General features: G+C 40.7%; 1 protein-coding gene across 2 annotated transcripts in view; it reads left to right on the forward strand.

Annotated features, from left to right (window-relative positions):
- Positions 1-27,391, forward strand: part of LOC131545039 (regulator of G-protein signaling 20) — a 107,614-nt gene that overhangs the window by 67,254 nt on the left and 12,969 nt on the right. For both annotated transcript variants that reach the window (XM_058783640.1, XM_058783641.1), the window contains one exon: positions 10,490-10,724. In XM_058783640.1, coding sequence (XP_058639623.1) covers positions 10,490-10,724 — 235 coding nt within the window. The remainder of the gene's footprint in view (positions 1-10,489; positions 10,725-27,391) is intronic.

Raw genomic sequence — 27,391 nt, forward strand, 5'->3', positions numbered from 1 at the left:
TCATGTGTAAAATTACTGATTAACATGGCAGATAAAAGCAGCTCGTTTTTTTAACAATCTACATTCAGAACTCAGGTGATTTTTTAAACTTGATGTGCTGTTGTGGTAGGCCAGTTTCAAATCGCATATATTTGGCACACTGCCTTTGTCTTGTCCTCATTCAATTTAAAGTGCTCCCAACACAGCTGAGGTCTTTGGCATTTTTGTCTTCTCAAAAATGAATCTCTGAATCATGACGTTTACTCATGGGCGATTCATATTCAAGTGTGAATGAGAACCATTTTGCGGAGGATGCCAGGTGTTCAAAAAAGAAAAAAGAATATTCGAATCTCAAAATTGAAAATCGAATGCCAACCCACCGAACGAATATTCGAATAAGCGACTATTCTGGTCCAGCCCTATGAAACACATGCATCTAGTTTGTTCCAGTAGCCAATCGGTGGAGCGAGAGCAATCATGGAAGAAAAAAAATTAATACGTGGGAGAACATTCATTTTAATCACTGATATGCGAGCCTGGAAAAAGTAGGAAGATGAGACCAATTTTCCAAATCTGAGGATACTTTGGCTAGAATACTATTATAGTTTTTTGAGACGATTTCCTGTTGGGAAGGAAAAAACATCTACCCCCAAGTACTTAAAGTTTTGAACCATTGGAATAGATATAGAAAGGGACATGGGATCAATTTTAGAATTGAGGGGAAGTAAACATGACTTACTCCAATTAATTTTAAACCTAGAGAGAGATCCAAAATGGCCAAATAAATTCAACACATGAGGAATAGAATGTGACGGCTTCTCCAAAAACAATAAGATATCATCAGCAAACAAAGAAATATGATGATGAGTATTCCGTATATTTATGAGAGAAATAGTTTCAGATTGTCGGACCGCTTGAGCTAAGGGTTCCAAGGATAGGGCAAATAACAGAGGAGATAGCGGGCAACCCTGACGAGTACCTCGATGTATAAAGAATGGGTTAGAGCGAACAGCACCTGTGAGAACAGTGGCTGCTGGATTGGCGTGCATAACTTTTGTCATATTTATGAAACTCGAGCCTAGACCCAGATGCTGTAGAACCACCCATAAATAGTTCCATTCTAGCTGGTTGAAAGCTTTCATCGCATCTAGAGATAATACTGCACAAGGGGAGGACGAAATATTTGTTGAATTAATAATATGATATAACCTGCGTAAGTTATCCGAAACTGAACGAGATTTAATAAATCCTGTTTGGTCATGATGAACTAGCCTATTCATAAATTTCTCTAGACCAGTGGTCACTCTCCCGGGGGGGCACGAGTAGGCTACAGGATGGGAGGGGAAAAAAACTGGAAAATTTTTTTTTTTTTTTATCACTAAACTACTGTCATAAAAAATTATAGTTTTGTATATACATAACTCCTGAATAAAAATTAAAATGTGTATGGACTGATTTAAAAAAAAGAGTTTTGAACAAATTTGATTGGTTTGTCGATAGTGAGCGCAAATGCAGGTGATAAGCGGTTTTATTAAGCGAGTCATTGAGTCGTTCATTCAAACGATTCGTTCAAACGGCCGATTCATCAAGAATGAGACAGATGTTTGTGCATGAATCTTTGACTCAACTGATTCGTTCAAAACACTGAATCATTCAAAACACTATTGAGTGTTGCTGTGAGATGCGCTATGCTGTGATCTTTGTTTGGATTCATCGGATCTATTTTCGCTGCTAAAATAGACCAAAACAGTCATTATTTCGTCTAAAATGTAAGTGACTTAATATTATTAAATATCCTCAAAAGTTTAAGGTCCTTGCACCCTGACTGAGTCCGAAACTGTCGTATTCGTTTTTTCATATTCGTCATTTGGTGGCTCTCAATTGTCAAAAACACCCCTCAAAATATTTGCTACAGATGTGAAAAATCCGTGAAAATGGTTTGGCTTGGGACCGATGCGTTGGCCTATGCACGGATGGTGCGCAGGCAATGACGGGCGTGAGCGTGGCCTAGCTGCTCGCGTTCAGCAAGTAGCTCCACTTGTGAAATGGACACATTGCATGGTCCATCGCGAAGCACTAGACTAGCTGCTAAAAAAATGCCGGTTCTTTTTGACTCCGTGCTGAACCAATCCGTGAAAATGATAAATCTCATCAAATCACGGCCGCTAAACTCTCGCTTGTTTGGGGTCCTCTGCCAGGAGATGGGGTCAGGGCACGAACAGCTGCTTCTGCACACTGAAGTTCGCTGGCTCTCCAGGGGGCGGGTGTTACAGCGGTTGTATGAGCTGCGAGAGGAGGTGAAGTGGTTTTTGACAGAAATCAAATCAGATCTGGCGAAGCTTCTGGATGGCTTGCGTCTCTGTCCTATTTGGTCGATATATTTGACCGCTTGAACGGCCTCAACCTGTCTTTGCAAGGCCGCGAAACTCATATTTTGCTCCTTGCAGACAAAGTGCACTCCTTCACACAAAAACTAGACCTCTGGCATGGCCACATCAGTCGAGGGAACTGCGACATGTTCCCCAGCCTTGCAGACTTTATCACTGATGCAGGCACGTCACACGATTTCTCCTCCCTATTTCAATCAGCATCTGAGCACCTGTCAGCAATGAGAAAACAATTTGCGACGTACTTTAAAGAGGATTATCGCTCTTTTGCGTGGGTTCGAGATCCGTTTGTGTGCACAGCAAACGAGCTATCAATTGATATGAAGGAACAGCTTATTGAGCTGAAGAGTGACAGTAGACTGAAGGAACTCTTTAGCTCCTGCCCTCTTTCGTCATTCTGGGCAGCATTGATGCAGGAATATCCTGAACTCTGTGACGTCGCCTTGAAGATTCTCCTTCCTTTCGTGTCGACATATTTGTGTGAGGCAGGATTCTCAAAAATGACTCCACTCAAAACTAAATACCGCAATCGTGCACAAATCGAGGTTGATTTGAGGCTATGTTTAGGTCTCACATTAACATCACCTACCTGCAAGCTTCTGTAAAAAATGCAGATGATGCCTACTATTAGGCCTAGTAATAATAACAATAATAAAGCATAAATGAATATCAGAGGTCTGGTGCCAATTCCCAATTATAGCCTAGTCATGATAATAGGCCTATACTGATGATAATAATAATAATAATAACAACAACAACAACAACAACAACAACAATAAAGCATGTAACCTCATATAATTATATAGCAATATCCTAGTAATGATGATAGGCCTACTACTACTCATAATAATAATAATAATAATGTCTGCAAGCTCACATTAGAAGTCTGGTGCTACTGCCAATTATAACAATAGCCTAGTAATGATAATAGGCCTACCTATTAACTGTTGATCAGTTTTGTTAAAGCTCAGCCACTAAATGGAACATAGCTTTAGCTTTATAGCATATAAAAATTTAGTGTTGTGACTATAAATCCTCATATTTGTGGTTATAAAAGGATATCTTGCCAGTATTTTGCCAGTATTTTGCAACGTACTTGGATTTAACAAGTGTGTCTTCTTGAACATATGTTTATAGGCAAATGTATTTGTCCAAATATTTAGTCTGATTGTTCTGAATGAGGCAAAAAATCCATTGACTAGATAATGAGGAGATCTTACAGTATGCACAATGAATGGCCTATTTACATTCTTTAATGTCCACCCTGATCTCCTGTTTAACAAATCTTCTCTGTCAAGAGTGCACTTGAATGATGAAACAAAAGTAAACATCTGTTGCATTCCGAGCACTTTAACTGGATTCTACAGCACACTGTGAAGAGACATGTTGTTTTTACTCCTTTTTGGCTGCTTGCACCTGTTTTATTGTAAACGTACCATGCATAACATGGTATTTTGATCTTAAATTTGAAGTTATTAGACATTTTTCTTCTCTGTGAACTGCTCTTACAGCTGTAAACATGGTTAAATTTCCCAGATTTTGAAATGTATTTCTGTTCAAAGAAATGCTTTGAGTTCAAGAAAAAAAACAAAAAACACTTTAATAAAAAGCAATTCCAGTTCATTTTGGGTACATTTAATCAGTTGTGTGTTTCCTGTAAATCAGACTTAAGACTTTGGTGTTGAGCTAGAAGAACAATTTTGATCTGTCTCAATGGCTTTTTTCCCTTCCATCCTAATTCTTAAAAACAGAAGAGATCTCAATCTCATAAATAGACGATGACGTGTCCTTTTAGTTGACCTGTTTTGAGAGCCAACTCACCATACAGTCCAGCAGACGGGGGAGTTATCACGTTTTTAAAATCGTTCTTGACCCAAATCCAGCAGCATTTTAAATTTCATGTTGTTTTTCAGCGGCATGTGGCTCTCTCTAATGCACTTTTGATTGCTCCCACAATACTACCTATCTTAAAATACTCAAATTTGGGTTTTCATAATTGGTAGTTTATTACATATTTACATAATTAGTTGTCAGCCATTTGGTGAGGATTTTGATTTATTTCAGTGACTCGATTCTTTTGAATCGGTAAAAAGATTCATTCATATGAATCGTTCTGATGTTACATTATTAAGTCAGTAGGTGGCGTCTTTTTTATGACTGTATGCTGCCTTCACGTGCTATCTGAAATTTCCTATTTCCCACCTGAAGTCGTGATTATGAGCTTGTACTTCGTTGTCAGAAAGAGTAACATGTAGGTAGCATCCCATTGGTTTACAACCATTCACTGCGGTTGTTTGCAGTGAATCATGTGATTCTGATGATACGCGAAATGCAGCTGGAGGGCAGGAAGTGATTTTTCTCCACAGGAACCAGTAGCAGAAACTCAAGATGCCTGTGTTTTGTGTTGTTTGTGGATGCTCAAATCAGCCAAACTGAGAAACCACAAGGAGCTTTTATCGTGTACGAAAATTTGTTCAAAAGGGGTGATAAGTCAAGAAATTGACTGAAAAACGCAGGAAAAAGTGGCTTGTAATCCTGCGTCTGCGGTCGGGAGGAGCGAGTCGGATAATGCTTGTGTGTGCAAATGGTTAATATAATATAAAATAATATATTAAAATATTAATAAAGATATAAATAGGTTGGGCTGCCACCTCTCGCGCATTCAGCGTGAGACAGAATTCACTCTAAACGCCACACGCAGACACAGTGTAAATAAGATATTATTTGCAGTTGGTTCGAGATCCGTTTGTGTGCACAGCAAACGAGCTATCAATTGATATGCAGGAACAGCTTATTGAGCTGAAGAGTGACAGTAGACTGAAGGAACTCTTTAGCTCCTGCCCTCTTTCGTCATTCTGGGCAGCATTGATGCAGGAATATCCTGAACTCTGTGACGTCGCCTTGAAGATTCTCCTTCCTTTCGCGTCGACATATTTGTGTGAGGCAGGATTCTCAAAAATTACTCCACTCAAAACTAAATACCGCAATCGTGCACAAATCGAGGTTGATTTGAGGCTATGTTTAGGTCTCACATTAACATCACCTACCTGCAAGCTTCTGTAAAAAATGCAGATGATTTGCCCCAACTGCAATGAACCAGCTTTGGGGGGGCCCAGCTTGCAAAAGGTTGAGAACCCCTGCTCTAGACGATAGTACTTTAGCATATAATTTAACATTAGTCCCTATCAAAGAAAGTGGCAGGTAACTAGAACAGGAAGTCGGATCTTTATCTTTTTTTAACAAGAGATAAATAACAGCTATATTAATATATGCGTGAAATGAGCCTTGAGTAACTGAAAAATGTTAACATGAGGGGGTCTAAATCCGACCAAAAAGTAGTATAAAATTCGTTTGGAATAGCATCTATGCCTGGGGATTTCCCCTTGTTCATAGATTGCTGACTCCAGCTCCTGAAGAGTGATCGGTTCAGCCAGGTATTCCCGAATCTGAATCTGACAGCCTGGGTAAATCAAGGTTGGACAGAAAAGATGCAAAAGAGGTCACCATCAGCAGAAGAAGTATAGAGATTAGAGTAAAAAGAGTGGAAGGCGATATTAATGTCTTTTGGGTCTGTCATAATGAGCCCAGATTGGGATTTCACTGCTGAAATATTAGCAAACTTTTCACTGTTGCGTAATCTTAGAGCTAAAAGGTGGCTTGGTCTACTCCCTTGAAAATAATAATTCTGCCTGGATCTTTGAATTAGGAATTCTGCCCTGGATCTCAGTAATGAATTGAGTTCGGACTTAACTGCCATGATTTTACTGAGTGTATTGTCTGAGAAACAACGATGATTATCTCTAGTCAGATTCTGGAGCTGTGATTCCAGTTCTGAAGGAAAGAGGCATATGAAATGGAGTTATTCCTTATAAATAATTTAACTGCATTCCAAAGTGTTCGAGGATCATCCACTGGACCTTGGTTAATTTCAATAAACTCAGCAAATTTATTTCTGAATTGACTGCAAAAGTTTTCATCCTGTAACAATTTAGGGTTAAATCTCCATTTAGTGGCACGAGATGGCCGAGGGATCAAAGATAATCTGCACAAATTTCCATCATGATCCGACAGAGATAAGGAACAGATATCAGCATCATGAACAGCTGAAGATAAAGAAGTAGAAATGAAAATATAGTCAATTCGCAAATAGGATTTATAAGTAGCAGAAAAGAAAGTGAAAGACTTAACAGAAGGATTTAATAAACGCCAACTATCCACCAATGAGGATGAGGTTACACATTGCCGAAGTTTGTCTGAACAAAAAGCTTGAGAGTGTGATTCCTTTGGTCCAGATCTATCTAGGATATGCAACATTACAGAATTCGTACCAATACAATTTCAAAATCTGAAAATTTCAAGAGATATGTTGACAAAACAGAGAAAAAAAGTAGTACAATATTCCTATTCTCCACTATTGTTTTTATATGTGTTATTCTACCATCTGTATCACAACCTTCATTTAAAATAGTAATATTTAAAGTCCTCCACACCAATATTAGGACCCCCTTGGTTTTAGTATCCGAAGATGAGTGAGATACCACTTCATAAAACGTATTATTACACCTGCATATATCCTCCTCTTTCAAGTGGGATTCTTGAACTAACACTATATCAATCTTTCTTCTTCGCAAAAAATCCAGAAAACCTGTACGTTTGTGAGGGCCATTTAGCCCATAAATATTACAACTCAGAATATTAAGGTCAGTCATAGGTATCAAACTAAATTACTGCATAATAAGACAAAATACAAGTTTGAAAGTAAAACCAGTTGAGTCTACCATTAAACCAAACAAATAAAATGACATCATAATCAGTAAGCAAAACTGTATACGCCTTCTAGTAACTGAATTAAGAAGTGAACAGTGAAAGAGACAGTCACCCAGCCATTTAGAGCATCTCTTCTCCGATTAGACAGCACATGTCCAGCTGAAGCTCACTGAGAGTTGGTGGATGAATGGGATCTGAGAAAAACTCTTGCTTCTTCTGGGGAGTATAGCATTTTAGGTTTACCTTGATTGAGAATGACCTTCAACGTTGCAGGATAAAGAAGAAAATTCTGGATGCCAACGTCTCTCATTTCCTTCCTAATTGGCACAAATGCACTTCTTCTTTTTGCAGTGACCGGAGAAAAAGTTTATAGTCTGGCTAATTCGGTTCTTCGAACGAACCTGTTCTTGATGATTAGTATGGCTGGATTGAGTTATCTGAGATAATTGTGTGTTCATGGGTTGGTTTAAAAGGGGCTATGTATCGATACTCGAAACCACGATCAGCAATGCAGCGATTGGCTGGTGGCAAGACAGCAACGTAATGACATATAATTAAAAAAGACACCTGACAAAAAAGTTGACAAACTTTTTTTAACTTGATTATTTATATTCACGATTTCTAGTATTTGTACAGACTTTACATTTTGACTTCAATGTTGTAATTAGCAATTCATTTAATTTTATTTTTTAAACAGATTTGTTACGTGACAGCATTAATTAAAGTTTCTTAAGGGTCAAGATCAAGTTATCTGCATCTCCTGCGCTCCATCAAGCCACCCCCATAATAGCTGTCACCACTCAAATTAATGCACGATTCAAATTAACTGTATAGCATGTGTGTAAGACTCCAATACAATTATAAAGTAATTATTTCATCACTGATAAATCTTTCAATGAGTAAAACTGGCTGTGTCTATAGTATTATAGACTACACAACACTATTATATTATTTTCAAATTCATTTTTAAATTATTATTATTTTAAATTATTGTCCCTGGAACAGTAGGGTACTCTTGTAATAAAGTAGGCTGGGGCAGATGTTAAGTATCAATTCTGCTTAAAAAGATACAATCTAATCCTGTTTACATGAAATAAGCCTACTCCCGAGCAGGTTTAAGCTTACGGACCTGTTGCTATGACAGCAAGTCCAGGATGAGCTTCGAAGAAATCGGCAACAATTAAATCCAGCTAACTGAGTTAGCGACGTTCGAAGAACAGGCCCCTGAACCCAAACCCCACATTACAGATCTTTACATTCTCAATCACAGAAACTTTGTGTTGTTCCTTGGTCTGAGATTAAATTTGGAGGGGATCACACTTTTATTATGGAACAACTATGGAACAGCCTGCCGCTATATATTAGGGCAGGGGCCGGTGATCTGACGATTTGTGCTACCCGCTCAGATTGTGCTACCTCCCATTAAAAAGATAGGTAGCACAAATCGATAGCGAAAAATGCTACCTATCAGATTGTGCTACCAGCATCTTATTCATGTGCTTTGAGGCTTTTTTTAATGTCCATACCTACCCCTACCCCTACTCCTACCCTAAACCTACCCGTTCACACCTACCCTTACCCTAAACCTACCCTTAAAACAATGCAAATATATTATTGGTAGCACAATCTGATAGGTAGCATGTTTCGTCTGTACACCGGCAACCTTTTCGGCATGACGTGCCATTTTTCATTTTTCTGGTTAACCACTGTGCCAGTCGGAGATCACTCTGTGCAAAAAGTAACATTCAGAAGATCATAAACTTCTTGTCAGCGCTGCTACACGACTTTTATTAATCAATACTGAATCGCTACATTATATTTCTCAGCAATGAGGGGGTAAAATTGCTGTTTTTAAGTAACTAAACTCAAGCTTCATTGTTTGTAGAGAGAGACACAGACACAGACAATTCTCACATCTCTCTCTCTCTCTCTCACACACACTCTCAAAATGGCCATATTTAAAAAAAATAAAAAAATAAAAATAAAAAATTAAAGTAGTTTGCATCACTGGATAGCTGTCAGTCATTTAACATTTCTATCATAAAACAGTTGACTAATATTAAATGATTTGCAGCTCTCTTTCAACGTTAAACTGATGCTTCGCGCTCAGCATCTGTGAATGGTAAACCCCGCCTACTTTAATTTTATTGGCCATCTCAGTCATTTTAACATAGACTAGGGCTATTAGACCGCTGAGGCTTTGATCTGAAGTGCCCTAGTATGTGCCGAGGTCGCGTGCGCATCCGTAGAGAGCAAATTAATTCTCACACTTTAATAGTATTTATAGCTCCTAACAGGCTGTGTGACTATGAGAAGTTATTACATCAAAATGTACGTCAGTATGCGCGGGAAGTGGGGGTGCTGAGGGTGCTGCAGCACCCCCTGTTTTTTTCTGTGGGCAACTGTTTAACTGTTGGGAATATTTAAAAAAAACCGGAGTGTCTATTGGCAGAGGCTATTTACACTAACTCCACCCACAAACGTATGATTGGGATAGTCAAATTTGCAAAATACGGTAATTAGTTGTCAGAATCAGTGGCGCAGATGGTCAAATGCGTGTCACGCTCCTTTTGACACGATCGACCAGGGTTCAAATCCGCCTTTTGCCAAACTTTTTTCTCCCTTTTCAAATTTCAAATCACATCAGAAAAGCATTTATTTTTTTAATAAAAATGAAGGAAATAATCAAAAAGTTGAAAATGAAGTATCGGGTAGGGTCAGGGTAGGTGTAGGGAGGGCTTTTGACCCAATAAGGTGGCATCCATTTAATAATTTGAAATAAAATTAAAAAAATTACACTCAATAAGTTATTGCATACTGTTTTATAATGTATTACAATGCTGGGGTGCAGATAATTGCCAATATTTGCAATAAGTAATTGCTATTTTTAAAATACTGCTATTTTCACTTAATGTAAATAGCCTCTGATCAGTTGAAATAGCAGTATGCAGTTTTCCCTATTGCTAGTGTGCCAGCGATTATCCCTCTGGCACGCCTGCCGTAGGTTGCCGACCCCTGTATTAGGGACGTACTGATGCTCAGTGAGTTTAAAAGCCACCTGAAACCATATTTTTTATGATAGCGCTCGATCAAAGATAACTGAAGTTTGCTAGTACCATATGTGTCTCTTTTGTCTTTATTTAATATATATTTCAACTGTTCTTTTAAGGTTTCTCTTTTTATATTTCTTAATTAGATATATGGTTATGAGTTTGTTTTTTTGTTTTTTTTATGTTTTCCTCTCCTAATTGCTCTATTGTTTGTACAGCACTATGGTCAACATTGTTGTTTTATTCAGTGCTTTAGAAATAAATTTGAACTTTTAACTTTCTTTTCTGACACCACTTCTTTTATAGGCCTCAGCTCACTCTGGAGGAGGTACACACATGGGGAGAGTCATTTGAGCGGTTAATAAAAAGTGCACAAGGTCGTGTGCACTTCCGACAGTTTCTTAAGACTGAGTTTAGTGAAGAAAACCTGATGTTCTGGCTCGCCTGTGAGGATCTAAAGAAAGAGACCAACAAAACCATGGTAGAACAGACTGTGAAACAAATGTATGAGGACTACGTTTCTGTATTGTCACCTAAGGAGGTATATGGTTTCACATGGTTGCACACTCTGCATTTACATTTTACTCACACTGTGGTTAAATTTGAATACACACTGTCTGGCCAAAAAAAAAGAAGCTGTTTGGAATTAAATAAGCAAATACTTTTTTTAGAAAATAATGATTTTAGGATTGACACATTTTTGCAGTGATTAATGTTTCTGGCATGCTATATGTTTGGGAATCATTCTTTTAACCTTAACTGATGCAGTGTATACAGTAGCTTTTTAATTCTCAAACAACCATATAATCAAAGCTAAAGGCAGTCCAAATAATATATTAAAGTGTGCACCTTTTTTATGGACAGGCAGTGTATTTGTCACCATCATGTATAGATCTGTATTGTTTGTTGACCTGTTTTTCAAAACATTTTGGTAAGCTATATAGCACTGGTTCCCTGAGGAGGGAATGTGATGTTACATATATAGCGAACACTATGGTAAACTCTACTAAGTTGGAGATTGTCTGAAGTGTGTATAGAATTATCACATATTGAGCATCTTATAAGCAAACATTTGCGTCATCTTTCCCACCAAAAAAGGGGATATATTCCGTAGGAAGCAGTTAAGTGTAAACGAAAGAGAAGAGTTTTCCGCTCTGTCTTGAATATTGTCAAGGATTCTGCATTTTTGCATTACTCTGTGTATTTTTGTGCCTCTTTGTGATGGTACCATGAGGTGTCACTCGTTCCTGTGATACCCCCACTGATGAGAGGCTGGACAGAGGGATCTGATGATTCACTGTGTGAAAGGTAGCAGATAGAACCAGCAGAATGAAAACTGAGATCATCTTTTGTAGTCCGTAGGGCTTCAGTGACCGATAGTAATGCAGTCTCAGTTGAATGGACGCTTTTGAAACCTGATTGGTTAACATCCAGCTGGTTATTCTGTGAAAGGAAAGATGATACCTGGTTGAAAACAATTAATTCAAGTACTTTTGCTATAAATGGAAGGAGTGAGACAGGTCTGTAACTATCTACATGTGAAGTTTAGTGTGGGTGTTTTTTTTAAGCAGTGGGGATACCTGAGCCTGCTTTTGGGGGAAACACCGGAGAAAAGAAATGTATTGATGATGTGTGTAAGTGCTAGTTAAACTGTAGGAGAAGTTGCTTGAAGAAGGTGTGAGGTAATGTTTTGAAGAGCCCCAGCAAACAGTGAAAAGCCTGCACAGGGAGATTGTGCTGTTTCTAAACAAGGCCAGACACAGACAGAACATTGTAAATGAGGTGGAGAAAGACATGTCAGAAAAATGGTATCTGTGAGGATTTCCAGTCAGGATTTAGACTGTTTCATAGTACTGAGACTGCTCTCATTAGAGTTACAAATGACCTGCTCTTATCATCTGATCATGGTTGTATCTCTCTATTAGTGCTACTGGATCTTAGCGCTGCGTTCGACACTATCGACCACAACATTCTTTTGAATAGACTAGAAAACTTTGTTGACATTAGTGGAAGTGCATTAGCATGGTTCAAATCGTACTTATCTGACCACCATCAATTTGTAGCAGTGAATGAAGAGGTATCATATCGATCACAAGTGCAGTATGGAGTACCTCAAGGCTCAGTACTAGGGCCGTTACTTTTCACACTTTACATGTTACCCTTAGGAAATATCATCAGGAAACACAGTTTTAGCGTCCAATGTTATGCTGATGATACTCAGCTCTATATTTCTTCGTGGCCTGGCGAAACACACCAAATTGAGAAACTAACGGAATGCATAATTGATATAAAAAACTGGATGACGAGTAATTTCTTACTGCTAAATTCTGAAAAAAAAAAATTGTTAATTATAGTACCCCCACATGTAATAACTTAGAAGACTGTGTAACACTTGATGGCTGCTCTGTAAATTCTTCGTCATCAGTTAGGAACCTAGGTGTGATTATTGTAATGCTTAATAAACAAACTCCAGATGGTCCAAAATGCAGCAGCTAGAGTTCTAGAACCAGGAAGTATGACTACATTAGTCCGATTCTGTCAACACTGCACTGGCTCCCTATTAAACATCATATAGACTTTAAAATCTTGTTAATTACTTATAAAGCCCTGTATGGTTTAGCTCCTCAGTACTTGAGCGAGCTCTTATCGCATTATAGTCCACGTCCACTGCGTTCTCAAAACTATGGCCATTTGATAATACCTAGAATAGCAAAATCAACTGTGGGCAGCAGATCCTTTTCCAATTTAGCGCCCAAATTCTGGAACAATCTACCTAACACTGTTCAGGAGGCAGACACACTCTGTCAGTTTAAATCTAGATTAAAGACCCATCTCTTTAACCTGGCATACACATATCACACTAATACGTTTCTAATATTCAAATTCGTTAAAGGATTGTTAGGCTGCATTAATTAGGTCAACCAGAACCGGGAACACTTCCCATAACACCCGATGTACTTGTTACATCATAAGAAGAATGGCATCTACGCTAATATTAGTCTGTTTCTTTCTTATTCCGAGATCACCGTAGCCATTCGATCCAGTCCGTATCCAGATCAGATGGTTACTGCAGTCATCCGAATCCAGTCCGTATCCAGATCAAAAGGTGGATCAACACATAGAGTTGACCTCTACAGCCCTGAACGTCAGCGGAGATCAGGACACCTAGATGAGCCCCAGAGACAGATCCCCAGTGAAGACCTTGTCACCTAGACGGCCATCGGGACAAGACCTCGGGAACCAGATGAGTCCTTTACACAATCTGACTTTGCTGCAGTTGGAATTGAACTGCTGGTTTGTCTGGTCAGAGGAGAACTGGCCCCCCGACTGAGCCTGGTTTCTCCCAAGGTTTTTTTCTCCATTCTGTAACCGATGGAGTTTTGGTTCCTTGCCGCTGTCGCCTCTGGCTTGCTTAGTAAGGGAAACTTAATTTCCAGCGATATTGTCGACTTGATTGCACAGATACTATTTAAACTGAACTGAGCTGGACAATGACATAATTGAATTCAATAATGAAATGCCTTTAACCCACTAAGCGCCAAAGACGCAAAATTGCGACAAGACGTCATATTTAATGAAATAGACTGTAGTTCCTAATATGGTGTAATATCTCATTTGTATTCCCTACCACTAGATGGCAGACATGTAGTACTTCGATTCTAGACCAAAATTGTTTGAGGAAAAGGGCTCAAAGGGCTGCCGGCAGACAGTATAGGTGCAGTCAGAGTGGGGTAGATCTGTGTGCTGTACCATGCAATGAGAGGGTACCATACTCTCAAGAACTATAAACTGTGTTACTGTGATACCTGATTGGGCAGATAGCTGGTCAACTGATCAAAAAATAGGTACATTATCTATGGCACAGTAATATAGTAATAATTTACTACTTTCTTCTGTTTTAGTGTGTTGATTTCCTCTTTTCCTGATCGTTTGGAATGAGGATAAAAAGACAAATATATATATATATATATATATATATATATATATACATGCAAATAAGTTCAAACATCCATTCAATATTTATTATTTCATGAATATTACTGATGAACTGATCAAAAAGTAAGCTACTGTTCACATGCATTTTACTACTATATAGTATAGTAATATAGTAATAATTTAGTACTTTCTCCTGTTTTATTGTTGGTTTCCTCTTTTCTGATAATTTGGAATGAGGATAAAAAGACAAAAAACACAAAAAAAAAACAAGCAAATAAGTTCAAACATCAATTCAATATTCACTATTTCCTGAATATTATGAAATTCAAGAGGGCCGCACCCTGGGGACATCATAATATGCAAATTAGATGAGTATATTTACACCCCACATAAACTTTCGGTCATGCCCAACATTTTTCTAAATTACAGTAGATCTCTATCTTTAAGCTCTTTCAAGCCACAATGCTGTCAAAATCCAGCATTTTTCAAAAACAAACCCTGGCGTCTAAAGGGTTAACTGAAAATTGAGTGTTTAATCTTGTCATTTTGCATTATTGACACACTATTTTCCAATTTTGATATTGGAAAGTTGCTTTGACACAATCTGTATTGTTAAAAGCAATATATAAATAAAGGTGACTTGACTTGACTTGACTTGACTAGTCCTGTTGACATTGGTAATATTCCTTGCTCAATATTAATTATATTAATTAGCTCAGTGGGTAGCACTGTCACCTCACAGGAAGAAAAAAAAAAAACCTTGCCGAGACTTCCCTTACCAAAAAGTAGTATACTTCAAGTTTATTTTATTAAGTATACTTAAGTAAAGATCAAGTATATTTTTAAGTATACTTTATGTAGTAAGTATATAAATATCAGTGTACTTGTCAGTCCTGTCCTCCCGTGTCTTGTGTTTCCCCTCCTCTCGTGCCCTTATTTGGTCTTCCTGTTCCTGTCATTATTAGTTGATTAGTCCCCAGCCGTGTGTGATTGTTCCCCACCTGTTTCAGTTCTCCTCGTTTGATTTCCTTGTGTTTATAAGCCATGTGTTTCCCTGTCTCCACGTCGGTTGTTAATTGTTATTCTAGTGTATGTGTGTCCTGCTTTCCTTTGTTCCTGAGTTCTTAATAAAGCCTGTGTTTGGAGAAACTCCTGGTCCCCGCGTTTCCCTGGCTCCAGCAGGATCCTGACAGAACAACCGACCTAAACCGACCAATACCGCAACCTCTTCCGTTTTTCTCCCCGTTTTGTTTTCCATGTTTTGTGAGCCTTTTTGTTGTTCCTGTTTTTTGTTTCTCCCCCACGGCGATGGAGGTCTCACGTAAGCCAGCCGCCGTCCGTGGCGCCCCGTCACCAGCCGCTGTCCACGGCCCACGAAAGCCTGCCGTTCGCTGGGAAATTGACTCCGCCGTTCGCGGCCCACGCAAGCCCGCCGCTGTTCGCGGCCCACGCAAGCCCGCAGCTGTTCGCGGCCCACGAAAGCCCGCCGCCGTCCGCGGCTCCCTCTCACCAGCCGCTGTTCGCGGCCCACGAAAGCCTGCCGTTCGCAGGGAAACTGACTCCGCTGTTCGTGGCCCACGAAAGCCCGCCGCTGTTCGCGGTACACGAAAGCCCGCCGCCGTCCGTGGCTCCCTCTCACAGCCGTCGTTTGCGGCTCACACAAGCCAGCCGCTGTCCGCGGCTCTCCCTAGCCCGCCATCAGCAGGGAAATACACGCCGCCGTTCGCGGCCCAGGCAAGCCCGCCGGCAGAGAGTGTAGCAAGCCCGCCGGCAGAAAATATGGCAAGCCCACCGACAGAGAGTACGGATATCCCACAGGTACTCCTAGGGTTATTGGTGGAGTACGAGGGGATGTTGTGGACGCCAGTGCCTGCCCCTCGCAAGTGCCCGCCAGTGGCTGCCCCTCCAGAGCGCCCCACAGTGCCTGCGCCACGAAGGCGCTCCCAAGAGTATCCGCTGGTCCCGTCCAGCTCCGCGCTGCCAAAGCACCCCCCCAGTGCTTGCGCCACGAAGGCGCTCCCAAGAGTTCGCTTCCCCTGAACCCCAGCCCAAGACCACCTCTAATTTCCCCAGGAAAATATTTGAGGGGGTAGTAGGGCTCCTGCCAGAGAGGCCGAGGTGGGGGCTGGGGCCAATGTCTCAGAGGCAGATCCGCCATGGCCGCCGGACTCCCCTGATCTGCCATGGCATCCCGAGTCCCCTGATCCGCCATGGCCGCCGGACTCCCCTGATCCGCCATGGCATCCCGAGTCCCCTGATCGGCCATGGCCCGCCAGACTCCCCTGATCCACCATGGCTCCCGGAACATCCAACCCCCCCTCCCCGTTGGATGTTGCAAGGCGCGGGACGTGCCTTGTGGGAGGGGGGAGTGATGTCAGTCCTGTCCTCCCGTGTCTTGTGTTTCCCCTCCTGTTAATTGTTATTCTAGTGTATGTGTGTACTGCTTTCCTTTGTTCCTGAGTTCTTAATAAAGCCTGTGTTTGGAGAAACTCCTGGTCCCCGCGTTTCCCTGGCTCCAGCAGGATCCTGACAGTACTAGTAGTATACTTGTAAGTGTACTATTTCAATACCCCTTGGGACTAAATTGGCCCACTTTCTAGTATATAAAAGTATACTTTAAGTATAAAAGTATTCAACTTTGAGTACACAATTAGTTTACATCAATCTTTTTAGCTTATACTGCAACTATACTAAAAGTGAACTTATAGGTATACTGGTAGTTTACTAATTAAATACTTGTAGTAGCATTTTTAGTACACTTTGAAGTATAGTCTCAGTAAACTACTAGTTTAGTAGTTTTATACTGCCAGTATACTCTTAAGTTCCCTTTCAGTCAGTCACGTTCGGCGTTACGTGGTGCTGACCCAGGTGTGTTGCAGGAACTGCGCACAGCAACCGACCTCGCCCTGAGGGTGACGAAAGTCACAGCGCGGTGTCCACGTTAGTGGTCCAGGAGTGCCATCTATGGATATGAGGGAGGCTGACAAGCATCGCTTCTTGGACTCCCCGATCTCCCAGGCTGGCCTATTCAGCGAAGCGGTGGAGGGCTTTGCCCAACAGTTCTCCGCCGCACAGAAGCAGATGGAGGCGTTTCGTCACATCCTGCCTCGGCGGTCCGCTGCTGTCTCCACCCCACCGCTCGCTGCAGTCCCTCCACCTGCTCATCGCCGAGGGCACCCTCCTGCTGCCTCCACCTCCTCTCCAGCTCGGCTTCAGCAGAAGTCTTCACACCGGCCGCAGCGTGGAGCTGGCGGCAGGAAAGCAGCGCAGTCCGTCTCCGCCCCTGCCAAGCCCAGAAAGTGCCAGGGCAAGCTGTGTTCCTGAGACGGGCGACCCAGAGCTTCTGGATTCTGCTCTTCAGAGCATGGTGGCCGCACCACTCCAGGAGGGCCGGGCAGAGAATCTTTTGTTTGCTTTTTCTCCGGGTCTCAAAGAGGGCGAGAATGGCGGTGCACGAGCCACAGCCTCGACACCTCCGTCCCCCTCTCCTTTTGCCAGCTGGCAGCAGGGCCCGGCTCGTGGATGCTATGCCTCCTCACGCACCCCCTGCCCAACCGTGGAGCCAGGTAAGTATCACACCGCGCACTCCGGGATGCACTGCCTTCCGGGTCGGGTCCCTCTGCTCCACCACGCTGCCCCACTGCGGGTACGTCGGTGGTTCCCCTAGTCCCGCTTGTTCGGTCTCTGGGGGCTTGACTAGCGCTCCCCAGACCACCTCGCTGGCTCTCGAGAACCATCAGACTCGGCTATGCAATTCAATTCGCCTGGCGTCCTCCCAAGTTCAGGGGCATTCGGTTCACCTCTGTGCTGAACAAAGATGCTCCTGTCTTGCGTGCAGAAATCACGGTCCTACTGGCGAAGGACGTGATAGAGCCGGTCCTTCCAGCCGGGATGAAGTCGGGGTTTTCCAGCCCTTACTTCATCGTACCCAAGAAAGGTGGTGGGTTACGACCAATTCTAGACCTGCGTGTTCTGAACCAGGCCCTTCACAAGTTCCCGTTATGGATGTTGATGCAGAGATGCATTTTTCAATGTATCCGTCCTCTCGATTGGTTCGCAGCGATCGACCTGAAGGATGCGTCTCGATCCTCTCTCGACACAGGCCGTTTCTCCGCTTTGTGTTCGAAGGGCGAGCATATCAGTACAAGGTCCTCCCCTTGGGGCTGTCCCTGTCACCTCATGTTTTCACCAAGGTCGTGGAGGCAGCCCTTGTTCCATTGAGGGAAAGAGGTATTCGCATTCTCAACTACCTCGACGACTGACTCATAATGGTCCAGTCTTGAGGACAGTTATGCGAACACAGGGACACAGTGCTCAGGCACCTCAGCCAGTTGGGGCTTCGGGTCAACTGGGAAAAGAGCAAAAGAGGGCGGTTCCACTGAAACTATTTCAGAGACTCCTGGGGTATATGGCATTGGTGTTGGCTTCAGCATTGGCTTCACGACCGGGTCCCGAGATGGGCATGGCAACGCAGCACTTACCAGGTCCCAGTCACCCCGTCTTGCCACCAGACCTTCAGCCCTTGGTCGGACCTTGCCTTTCTTTGGGCAGGAGTTCCCCTAGTGCAAGTGTCCAGGCATGTTGTATCAACAGATGCCTCTGCCATGGGCTGGGGTGCCATTTGCAACGGGCATGCAGCGTCGGGGCTCTGGACAGGGCACCGACTGCAGTGGCATATCAACTACCTTGAGTTGCTAGCAGTATGGCTTGCTCTGCGCCGCTTCAAATCGCTGCTACACGACAAGCACATGCTGGTCTGTACAGACAACACTGCGACCGTTGCGTACATCAACCACCAAGGCGGTCTATGCTCCAGTCGCATGTCGCAACTTGCCCGCCATCTCCTCCTTTGGAGTCAGAAGCATCTGAGGTCGTTTTGCACCGTTCATGCCCAGGCGAGCTCAATCGTGCAGCCGACGAGCTTTCACATCAGCCCGCCCTTCCAGGAGAATGGCAACTCCACCCCGAGACATTCCAGCTGATTTGGAGACGCGTTTGCCTCCACGGACACGTCCCACGTCCCACTCTGTGCAAGGTCAGGGAGGACGAGGAGCAGGTCCTTTTAGTGGCGCCATACTGGCCCAATCGGACTTGGTTCCCAGAACTGATGCTCTCGCGACAGCCCCTCCTTGGCAAATTCCTCTGAGGAGGGATCTCCTTTCTTGGACGAGATCCCATTTGCGTCAGTCACTCTGAAATGAGGGTTACCTACGTAACTGAGACGTTTTCTTTAAGTGAACTTTACATCATACTTTAAGTAAACTACTATGACTCTATTTAGGTATTAATTTGTATATATTTTGTTATATGAATATCTGAACATACAAAACATCCAAAGAAAGAACAGAGTATCTGCTTGTAAACAAAAACATTTTATTCTAGCTTCATGCATTATTTTTTTAAACACTTGAATGTGGTTAAGTTTCATAAATAAAAAATAAAGAAATAAACAACATTTTGAACAAAAAGCTGAAAAAAGACTGAACTAGATTCAATTGATAATCAAAATGTAGATGGACAACACCCCAAAGCTTGACAGTAATTATTACCTCTTCATTGGTCGACATTTTATTCCATAACGTTACACAGTTTTGATGCTGTTTTATGTCAGATGATCGTGTTAGATTACATGTGGAAGTATCTGTTGTTTCTTTTTCTTCTTCACTTGTGTTTTTTGGAAATTCTGTACAGAAGATGTTTACTAGCGCCCCATACCATATAACAATGAAAACACGGATTCTAGGAACACAAGTATAGCTCAAATATATTTAGACTTTTCTAAGTATAAGTCAAGTATACTTGAATGTCATTTTAAGTATATTTCTGAGAAGTACATAAAGCCCATTTCTGAGAAGTACATAAAAAGTAAACTAAAAGTATACTTTCCTATTTTTTTGTTTAAAAGAAGTATACTAATAGCACACTTCAATGAACTTCTTTTTCATAAGGGTTGTCATAGCACTTGTATTTTATTGCTCTTGTTGGTTTTGATTGCTTCTATTGTCCTCATTTGTAAGTCACTTTGGATAAGATTTAATGTCTGCTAAATGACTAAATGGAAATGGAAAAGGAAAAATGTCCCTGATTGACCGACTCTGGAGGCCTTTCTGTTTTGGCATGGGTTTACTCCAGGTTTACTCTGGATTTCCCCGAAAGCCAAAGACACATGAAATGTAAATGACTTCGAGGCACAAATTTCCCATAGATGTGCTTGTGTAAGAGAGTGTAAATGTGTTATTGTCTCTGTAAATTCAACACGTTCTCACTCCCAACTTGTCACATATTGACGCTTGGTCAGGACCCCTTGGCATTGCTTTTTGACGCACAAGGTACCCTTTTAGCGTCACTTTTCAAAGTGCAGCGTCCTACATTGTTTTCAGTTGTTTATCTTAATTTAATGGTTTGCATGAATTTGTAAAAAATAGAAATAATTTTATAGAAATTTATACTTTAATTTGAGCACCTAACCCCACCCCTACCCTAAACCTACTCACTTCTGAACAATGTAAAACATGTAGCAGGCAAATAAAAGTACAGTCACAGGTATTTATTGCAAAAACTGACCATAAAAAAGCAGTATAAAAACATTACAAACAAGTCGTGTTGCATTCCAAGTCTTCTGAAGACATACCATATCTTTATGCGAAGAAGAGAGTAAAACATAAGGTTTTAATCGCTGAAAATGATTCCCGCGCCATTAACGCACTCACATCTCATTCAAAAAGATACTCCTTTATGACGCAATCGGTCATGAGACACACAAGAGCCAATGACATTTCACAACCAAGGCTGACGTAAGCTTTGGCGGCATTTTTTAAATTTGCGCACAGACTGTAAGATCTCAACTTTACGGCAGACAGAGATGGCGATCGCGTCTATTCCTCTCACAAATCAATCGTTTTGCCTCGGAAGAATTTTAAATAAATTATGACTGTAGCTGTATCTGCCTGTTATATCTTGTTTTATTGACAAATGGTAGGTTTAGGGACAGGGGTTGGATTACGTGCTCAAAAATATGTAAATGTTGTAATGTAAATAAACAGTTGTGACTGTTTACATTGAAAAATCACACCCCAACATACAGTGAGGAAAATAAGTATTTGAACACCCTGCTATTTTGCAAGTTCTCCCACTTAGAAATCATGGAGGGGTCTGAAATTGTCATCATAGGTGCATGTCCACTGTGAGAGACATAATCTAAAAAAAAAAATCCAGAAATCACAATGTATAATTTTTTAACTATTTATTTGTATGATACAGGTGCAAATAAGTATTTGAACACCTGTCTATCAGCTAGAATTCTGACCCTCAAAGACCTGTTAGTCTGCCTTTAAAATGTCCACCTCCACTCCATTTATTATCCTAAATTAGATGGACCTGTTTGAGGTCGTTAGCTGCATAAAGACACCTGTCCACCCCATACAATCAGTAAGAATCCAACTACTAACATGGCCAAGACCAAAGAGCTGTCCAAAGACACTAGAGACAAAATTGTACACCTCCACAAGGCTGGAAAGGGCTACGGGGAAATTGTCAAGCAGCTTGGTGAAAAAAGGTCCACTGTTGGAGCAATCATTAGAAAATGGAAGAAGCTAAACATGACTGTCAATCTCCCTCGGACTGGGGCTTCATGCAAGATCTCACCTCGTGGGGTCTCAATGATCCTAAGAAAGGTGAGAAATCAGCCCAGAACTACACGGGAGGAGCTGGTCAATGACCTGAAAAGAGCTGGGAACACCGTTTCCAAGGTTACTGTTGGTAATACACTAAGACGTCATGGTTTGAAATCATGCATGGCACGGAAGGTTCCCCTGCTTAAACCAGCACATGTCCAGGCCCGACTTAAGTTTGCCAATGACCATTTGGATGATCCAGAGGAGTCATGGGAGAAAGTCATGTGGTCAGATGAGACCAAAATATAACTTTTTGGTCATAATTCCACTAAACGTGTTTGGAGGAAGAAGAATGATGAGTACCATCCCAAGAACACCATCCCTACTGTGAAGCATGGGACAGGGCGACTGCACTGTATTAAGGAGAGGATGACCGGGGCCATGTATTGCGAGATTTTGGGGAACAACCTCCTTCCCTCAGTTAGAGCATTGAAGATGGGTCGAGGCTGGGTCTTCCAACATGACAATGACCCGAAGCACACAGCCAGGATAACCAAGGAGTGGCCTTTAGCCCTAGACTGGTTACTCACTGGAGCTAAGCAGGGTTGAGCCTGGTCAGTACCTGGATGGGAGACCTCCTGGGAAAACTAGGTTGCTGCTGGAAGAGGTGCTAGTGAGACCAGTAGGGGGTGCTCACCCTGTGGTCTGTGTGGGTCCTAGCGCCCCAGAATAGTGATGGGGACACTATACTGTAAAAAGCACCGTCCTTCGGATGAGACATTAAACTGAGGTCCTGATTCTCTGTGGTCATTAAAAATCCCAGGATGTCTTTCGAAAAGAGTAGAGGTGTGACCTCGGCATCCTGGCCAAATTCGCCCATTGGCCTCTGACCATCATGGCCTCCTAACAATCCCCATATCTGCTGATTGGCTTCATCACTCTGTCTCCTCTCCACCAATAAGCTGGTGTGTGGTGGGCGTTCTGGTGCATGCTACATTCAGGTGGATGCCACACACTGGTGGAGGATGAGGAGACATGTGATTCATGTGCATGTGATTCTTTGAAGTCCATAGCAACAGAGACAGGACTGACCTGACAGGAGACAACTGAAGAACCAAGAATTTATAGCTCCATTGATAATTTCCTCATGCCCCTGGTCAGAACCTCAAGGCTTCAGCTCAGTTTCTCAGAACTAAAGTGACAGATGATGTACAAATTGGCATCTTACTACACAACACTAAACAGAAGAACTCTTACTTCTAGTCGATGACGATGGAGAAATGAAACGTGGTCTCACAGGATAGTGACTGCTGAAGAGCAGAAATGCAAGGGATATGATGACATGGATGCTTACATGGTGCATTCAGGGCAGCACCGAGCATCATCAGTCAATGAATTTTAATGATTCTATAAAGACTTCAGGAAGTTGTCACAACTGAAAGGTATTTCCATAGCATCAGATGCTGATTCACGGTCAAGTGAAACCTATTAGTTAGGGGGCAGTTGTGGCCTAACGGTTAGAGAGTCTTGTAACCCAAAGGTTTTGAGTCTCAGTACCGGCAGGGATATGTAGGTGGGGGTAGTGGTGTGTCCATGGTTTGTGTGTGTGTTCACTACTCACTACTTCAGTCGGCAAGAGAGAGGAACCACCTAACATGGATGGAAATTTATTGGCAAGGAAGATTGTTATGCATCGCAGTAAGGGAGAAGGCTAATAACAGTAGTCAAAGCAAAAAGTTTTTTATTTTTTTTCCCAACTTGTTTATTGACTTGTTTATTGACTATAGCATTGCATTAACATTTCTGCATTTGACATTGAGAGCATAGGTCTCAATTTAGATATATTTTTAAGATGGAAAAATGCAGTTTTACAAATGCTAGAAATGTGGCTGTCAAAGGAAAGATTGCTATAAAATAGCACACCTAGGTTCCTAACTGATGATGAAGAATTGACAGAGCAGCCATCAAGTGTTACACAGTGTTCTAGGTTATTACATGTGGGGGTTTTAGGTGCGATAAATAACATTTTTTTCAGAATTTAGCAGTAAGAAATTACTCGTCATCCAGTTTTTTATATCAACTATGCATTCTGTTAGTTTCTCAATTTGGTGTACTTCACCAGGCCACGGAGAAATATAGAGCTGAGTATCATCAGCATAACAGTGAAAGCTAACAACGTGTTTCCTGATGATATCTCCCAAGGGTAACATGTAAAGCATGAAAAGTAACGGCCCTAGTACTGAGCCTTGAGGTACTCCATACGGCACTTGTGATTGATATGATACCTCTTCATTCACTACTATGAATTGATGGCGGTCAGATAAATATGATTTGAACCATGCTAACGCACATCCACTAATGCCAACAAAGTTTTGTAGTCTATTCATAAGAGTGTTGGGTAACACTTTAGATTACAACCCGTAATCTACAACTAAAACGATTAGAACTACGTAAGTATACTGAATTTACAGTGTACCTTTCTGTAATTATAGTGTACCTATAAAGAATGTACGTGTAGGTATAAGGGAACAATATGTTACAGTTGGGTAATAAGGGGTAGGTAACAACCAGATATGCAACCTGCAAAGAACTGAGTAAGTAAACTGAAGTTGCTGCGTAACGTTTTTGTAATTATAGTGTAGGTATAGGAGAATAATATGCAACGTTTTGGGAATAAAGGGGTAACAACCTGTAAAATTACAAGTCATTTATACTGGAGTGATTTAGAAAGACAATATTCTTTGTATAATTTTATACTGGTATTTTATTATAGGCCTATGTATTTTTAACCATTCTATTATTAAAGGAAACATGATGTTTACTGAACATAAAAATTGGACATCTAGTGAAATGAGTTAATGAGTTTCTGCTATGATTTATAATTTACAAGTCAGCTTACCTTATGAAAGCTTATTCGTCGATCTCATATCAACGAATAAGCTTTCTCAGCCCGCAAATACAACATTGTAAATTGTAAATTAAAGTGGTGCTCTGTTATGTCCTTGTTCCATGTAGTTACAGGGTAAATACAACATTTGCAGGCTGTAAATTAATGATGCTTGTTCTTCCCTTGTTCCATGTAGTTACAGGGTAAATATAACATTTGCGGGCTGTAAATTAAAGTGGTGCTTGTTCCCCCCTTATTCCATGTAGTTACAGGGTAAGTAGCTACAACAAATTGCTCTACAATGATTGTTTATACAGTAGGTCATACATCAGGTAATATATCAATAAACATGGTGACTATTTTATTTAATTTAAATATTATTTGAAATTTGGGTTCTTAAATTAAAATCACACACAATATGACAACAGTAACAACACACGCAACAGATAATAAAAGATAAAAATTTATTACACCAGTTAAGAAAAAGCAAAGAAACTCCATACTTATACAGCTTATACAACTAAACCAAATTCTTTTGAAAAGTTTAAGAACAAAAATTAAGATTTTGTTCAATTTGTTCATGTTTTTCACCCACTGACGAAGTTAAACTATTATGGCCACACCATCAATAAACACACAGTAATAAACACTGAAATTCAATATTAAACTATGTATTATAGCGAACTGACAGGATTTTACCGTCTTTGATTTTACCGTTGTGATCCACGTCCTCAAGCACCATTTTGACTACTTCAGTTCCCGGCTTTACTGCTCAATATTGAGAAAACTCTGGACAAAATTCTCCAGTTTTAAAAGAACACATTGCAGTCAGTTTCAAAAATCTCTCTCCTCTTCGCTTCGATTAGTTTTCTTGTATTTTCGACACATATTCCTGTCATGAGCACCGCAAACACGGATAGACTTGTCTCAAGCGCCATTCAAGCTGTTTCCAGTTCCCGATCAGCACATTCACTGCTCCAGTTTTAAACGAACACAGTTTCAAAGTTGTCCCTCGTCTGCGCTTCGATTATTTTTTTCCTATTTTCCACACGTTTGTATCTTAAGCACCGCAGACACGGATTTCATGGCATACAGAACCGTTTGCGTTTGAACCTCCACATTCTTAACCAGGGTTGCCAGGTTTTCACAACAAAACCCACCCATTCCATTGATGTATGGTTTGTTAGGATCGGACAATGTTTGGCCGAGATACAACTATTTGAAAATCTGTAATCTGAGGGATCAAAACAATCAAAATATTGAGAAAATTGCCTTTAAAGTCGTCCAAATGAAGTTCTTAGCAATGCATATTACTAATCAAAAATTAAGTTTAGATATATTTACGGTAAGAAATTTACAAAATATCTTCATGGAACATGATCTTTATTTAATATCCTAATGATTTTTGGCATAAAATAAAAATGGATAATTTTGACCATACAATGTATTTTTGGCTATTGTTACAAATACAGGTATACCCCAGCGACTTAAAACTGGCTTTGTGGTCCAGGGTCACAAATGTATGTACATAGTAGTTAAGGCCACCTAATATAAAGTGGGACCCTTTTATTACTGATATCAACCCAAATTGGGTCAAATCAGCTTCCTAACGCAACAGTCTCAACCGAGCATTTGGATTGAAACAACCTAGCGTGTTTAAAAAGTAGGTCTCCACAGTGTACGTTTTTGCTAAATCGCTTGGAAATATAAGATTGTTGTATAGCCTACATACCACGTAATATTAGAATAGGTACCACTTAGTTTCAAAATACTTACAGTAGAAATTATTTGTAATTTTACAGGTTATTACCCCTTTATTCCCCAAACTTCACATATTATTCCCTTATACTTACAAAGAGGTACTGAATAGGTACACTATGATTACAAAAAAGTTACACTGTAAATTCTGTTTACTTACGCAGTACGTTGCGGGTTGTAATCTAAAGCGATAGTGTTTTGACTATCTTGTAAAGTCGATAGTGGCGAACACAGTGCTATGATCCAGTAGCACTAATAGAGAGGTACAACCACGATCAGATGATAAGAGCAGGTCATTTCAACTCCAGAGGCGGACAGTAGTGAAGTATATTTACTCTGCTGTAAAAGTACTTTTCAAGTGTCAGTACTTTATCAGAGTGTTTTTCTTTAGAAAACTTTACTTCACAACATTCCAAAGCATAATATTGTACTTTTTACTGCACTACGTTTCATATTAAATATCATTTAATACTTAATTACTTTAGAAATATATTACTTTCTTACTTTTACTCAAGTAAAAATAATTCAAAGATTTACTTGAGTACAAGAAATTACTACATTTTTAATGTTCTTAAGTATTAAAGGTAAAAAAAAAAAAAAAAAGTTAATTTATGAAATGTAGTGCAGTAAAAAGTATGAAGTTATGCTTTGGAATGTAGTGAAGTAAAGATTTCCAAAGAAAAACACTACATTTAAGATACATTTAAAATTTACTTGAGTAAAGTAAAATTACTTCACTACTGTCCACCTCTGTATAACTCTAATGAGAGCAGTCTCAGTAGTACTATGATACGGTCTAAATCCTGACTGGAAATCCTCCCAGATACAATTTTTCTCTAAGAAGGAACATAGTTGTGAGGATACTACCTTTTCTAGTATCTTTGACAGAAAAGTGAGATTCAAGATCGGTCTGTAATTAACTAGATCTTTGGGGTCAAGTTGTGATTTTTTTTAATGAGAGGCTTAATAACAGCCAACTTGAAGGTTTTGGGGACATATCCTAATGACAATGAC

The sequence above is a fragment of the Onychostoma macrolepis genome, chromosome 07, assembly GCF_012432095.1.
Source record: "Onychostoma macrolepis isolate SWU-2019 chromosome 07, ASM1243209v1, whole genome shotgun sequence".
Taxonomy (NCBI): Eukaryota; Metazoa; Chordata; class Actinopteri; order Cypriniformes; family Cyprinidae; genus Onychostoma; species Onychostoma macrolepis.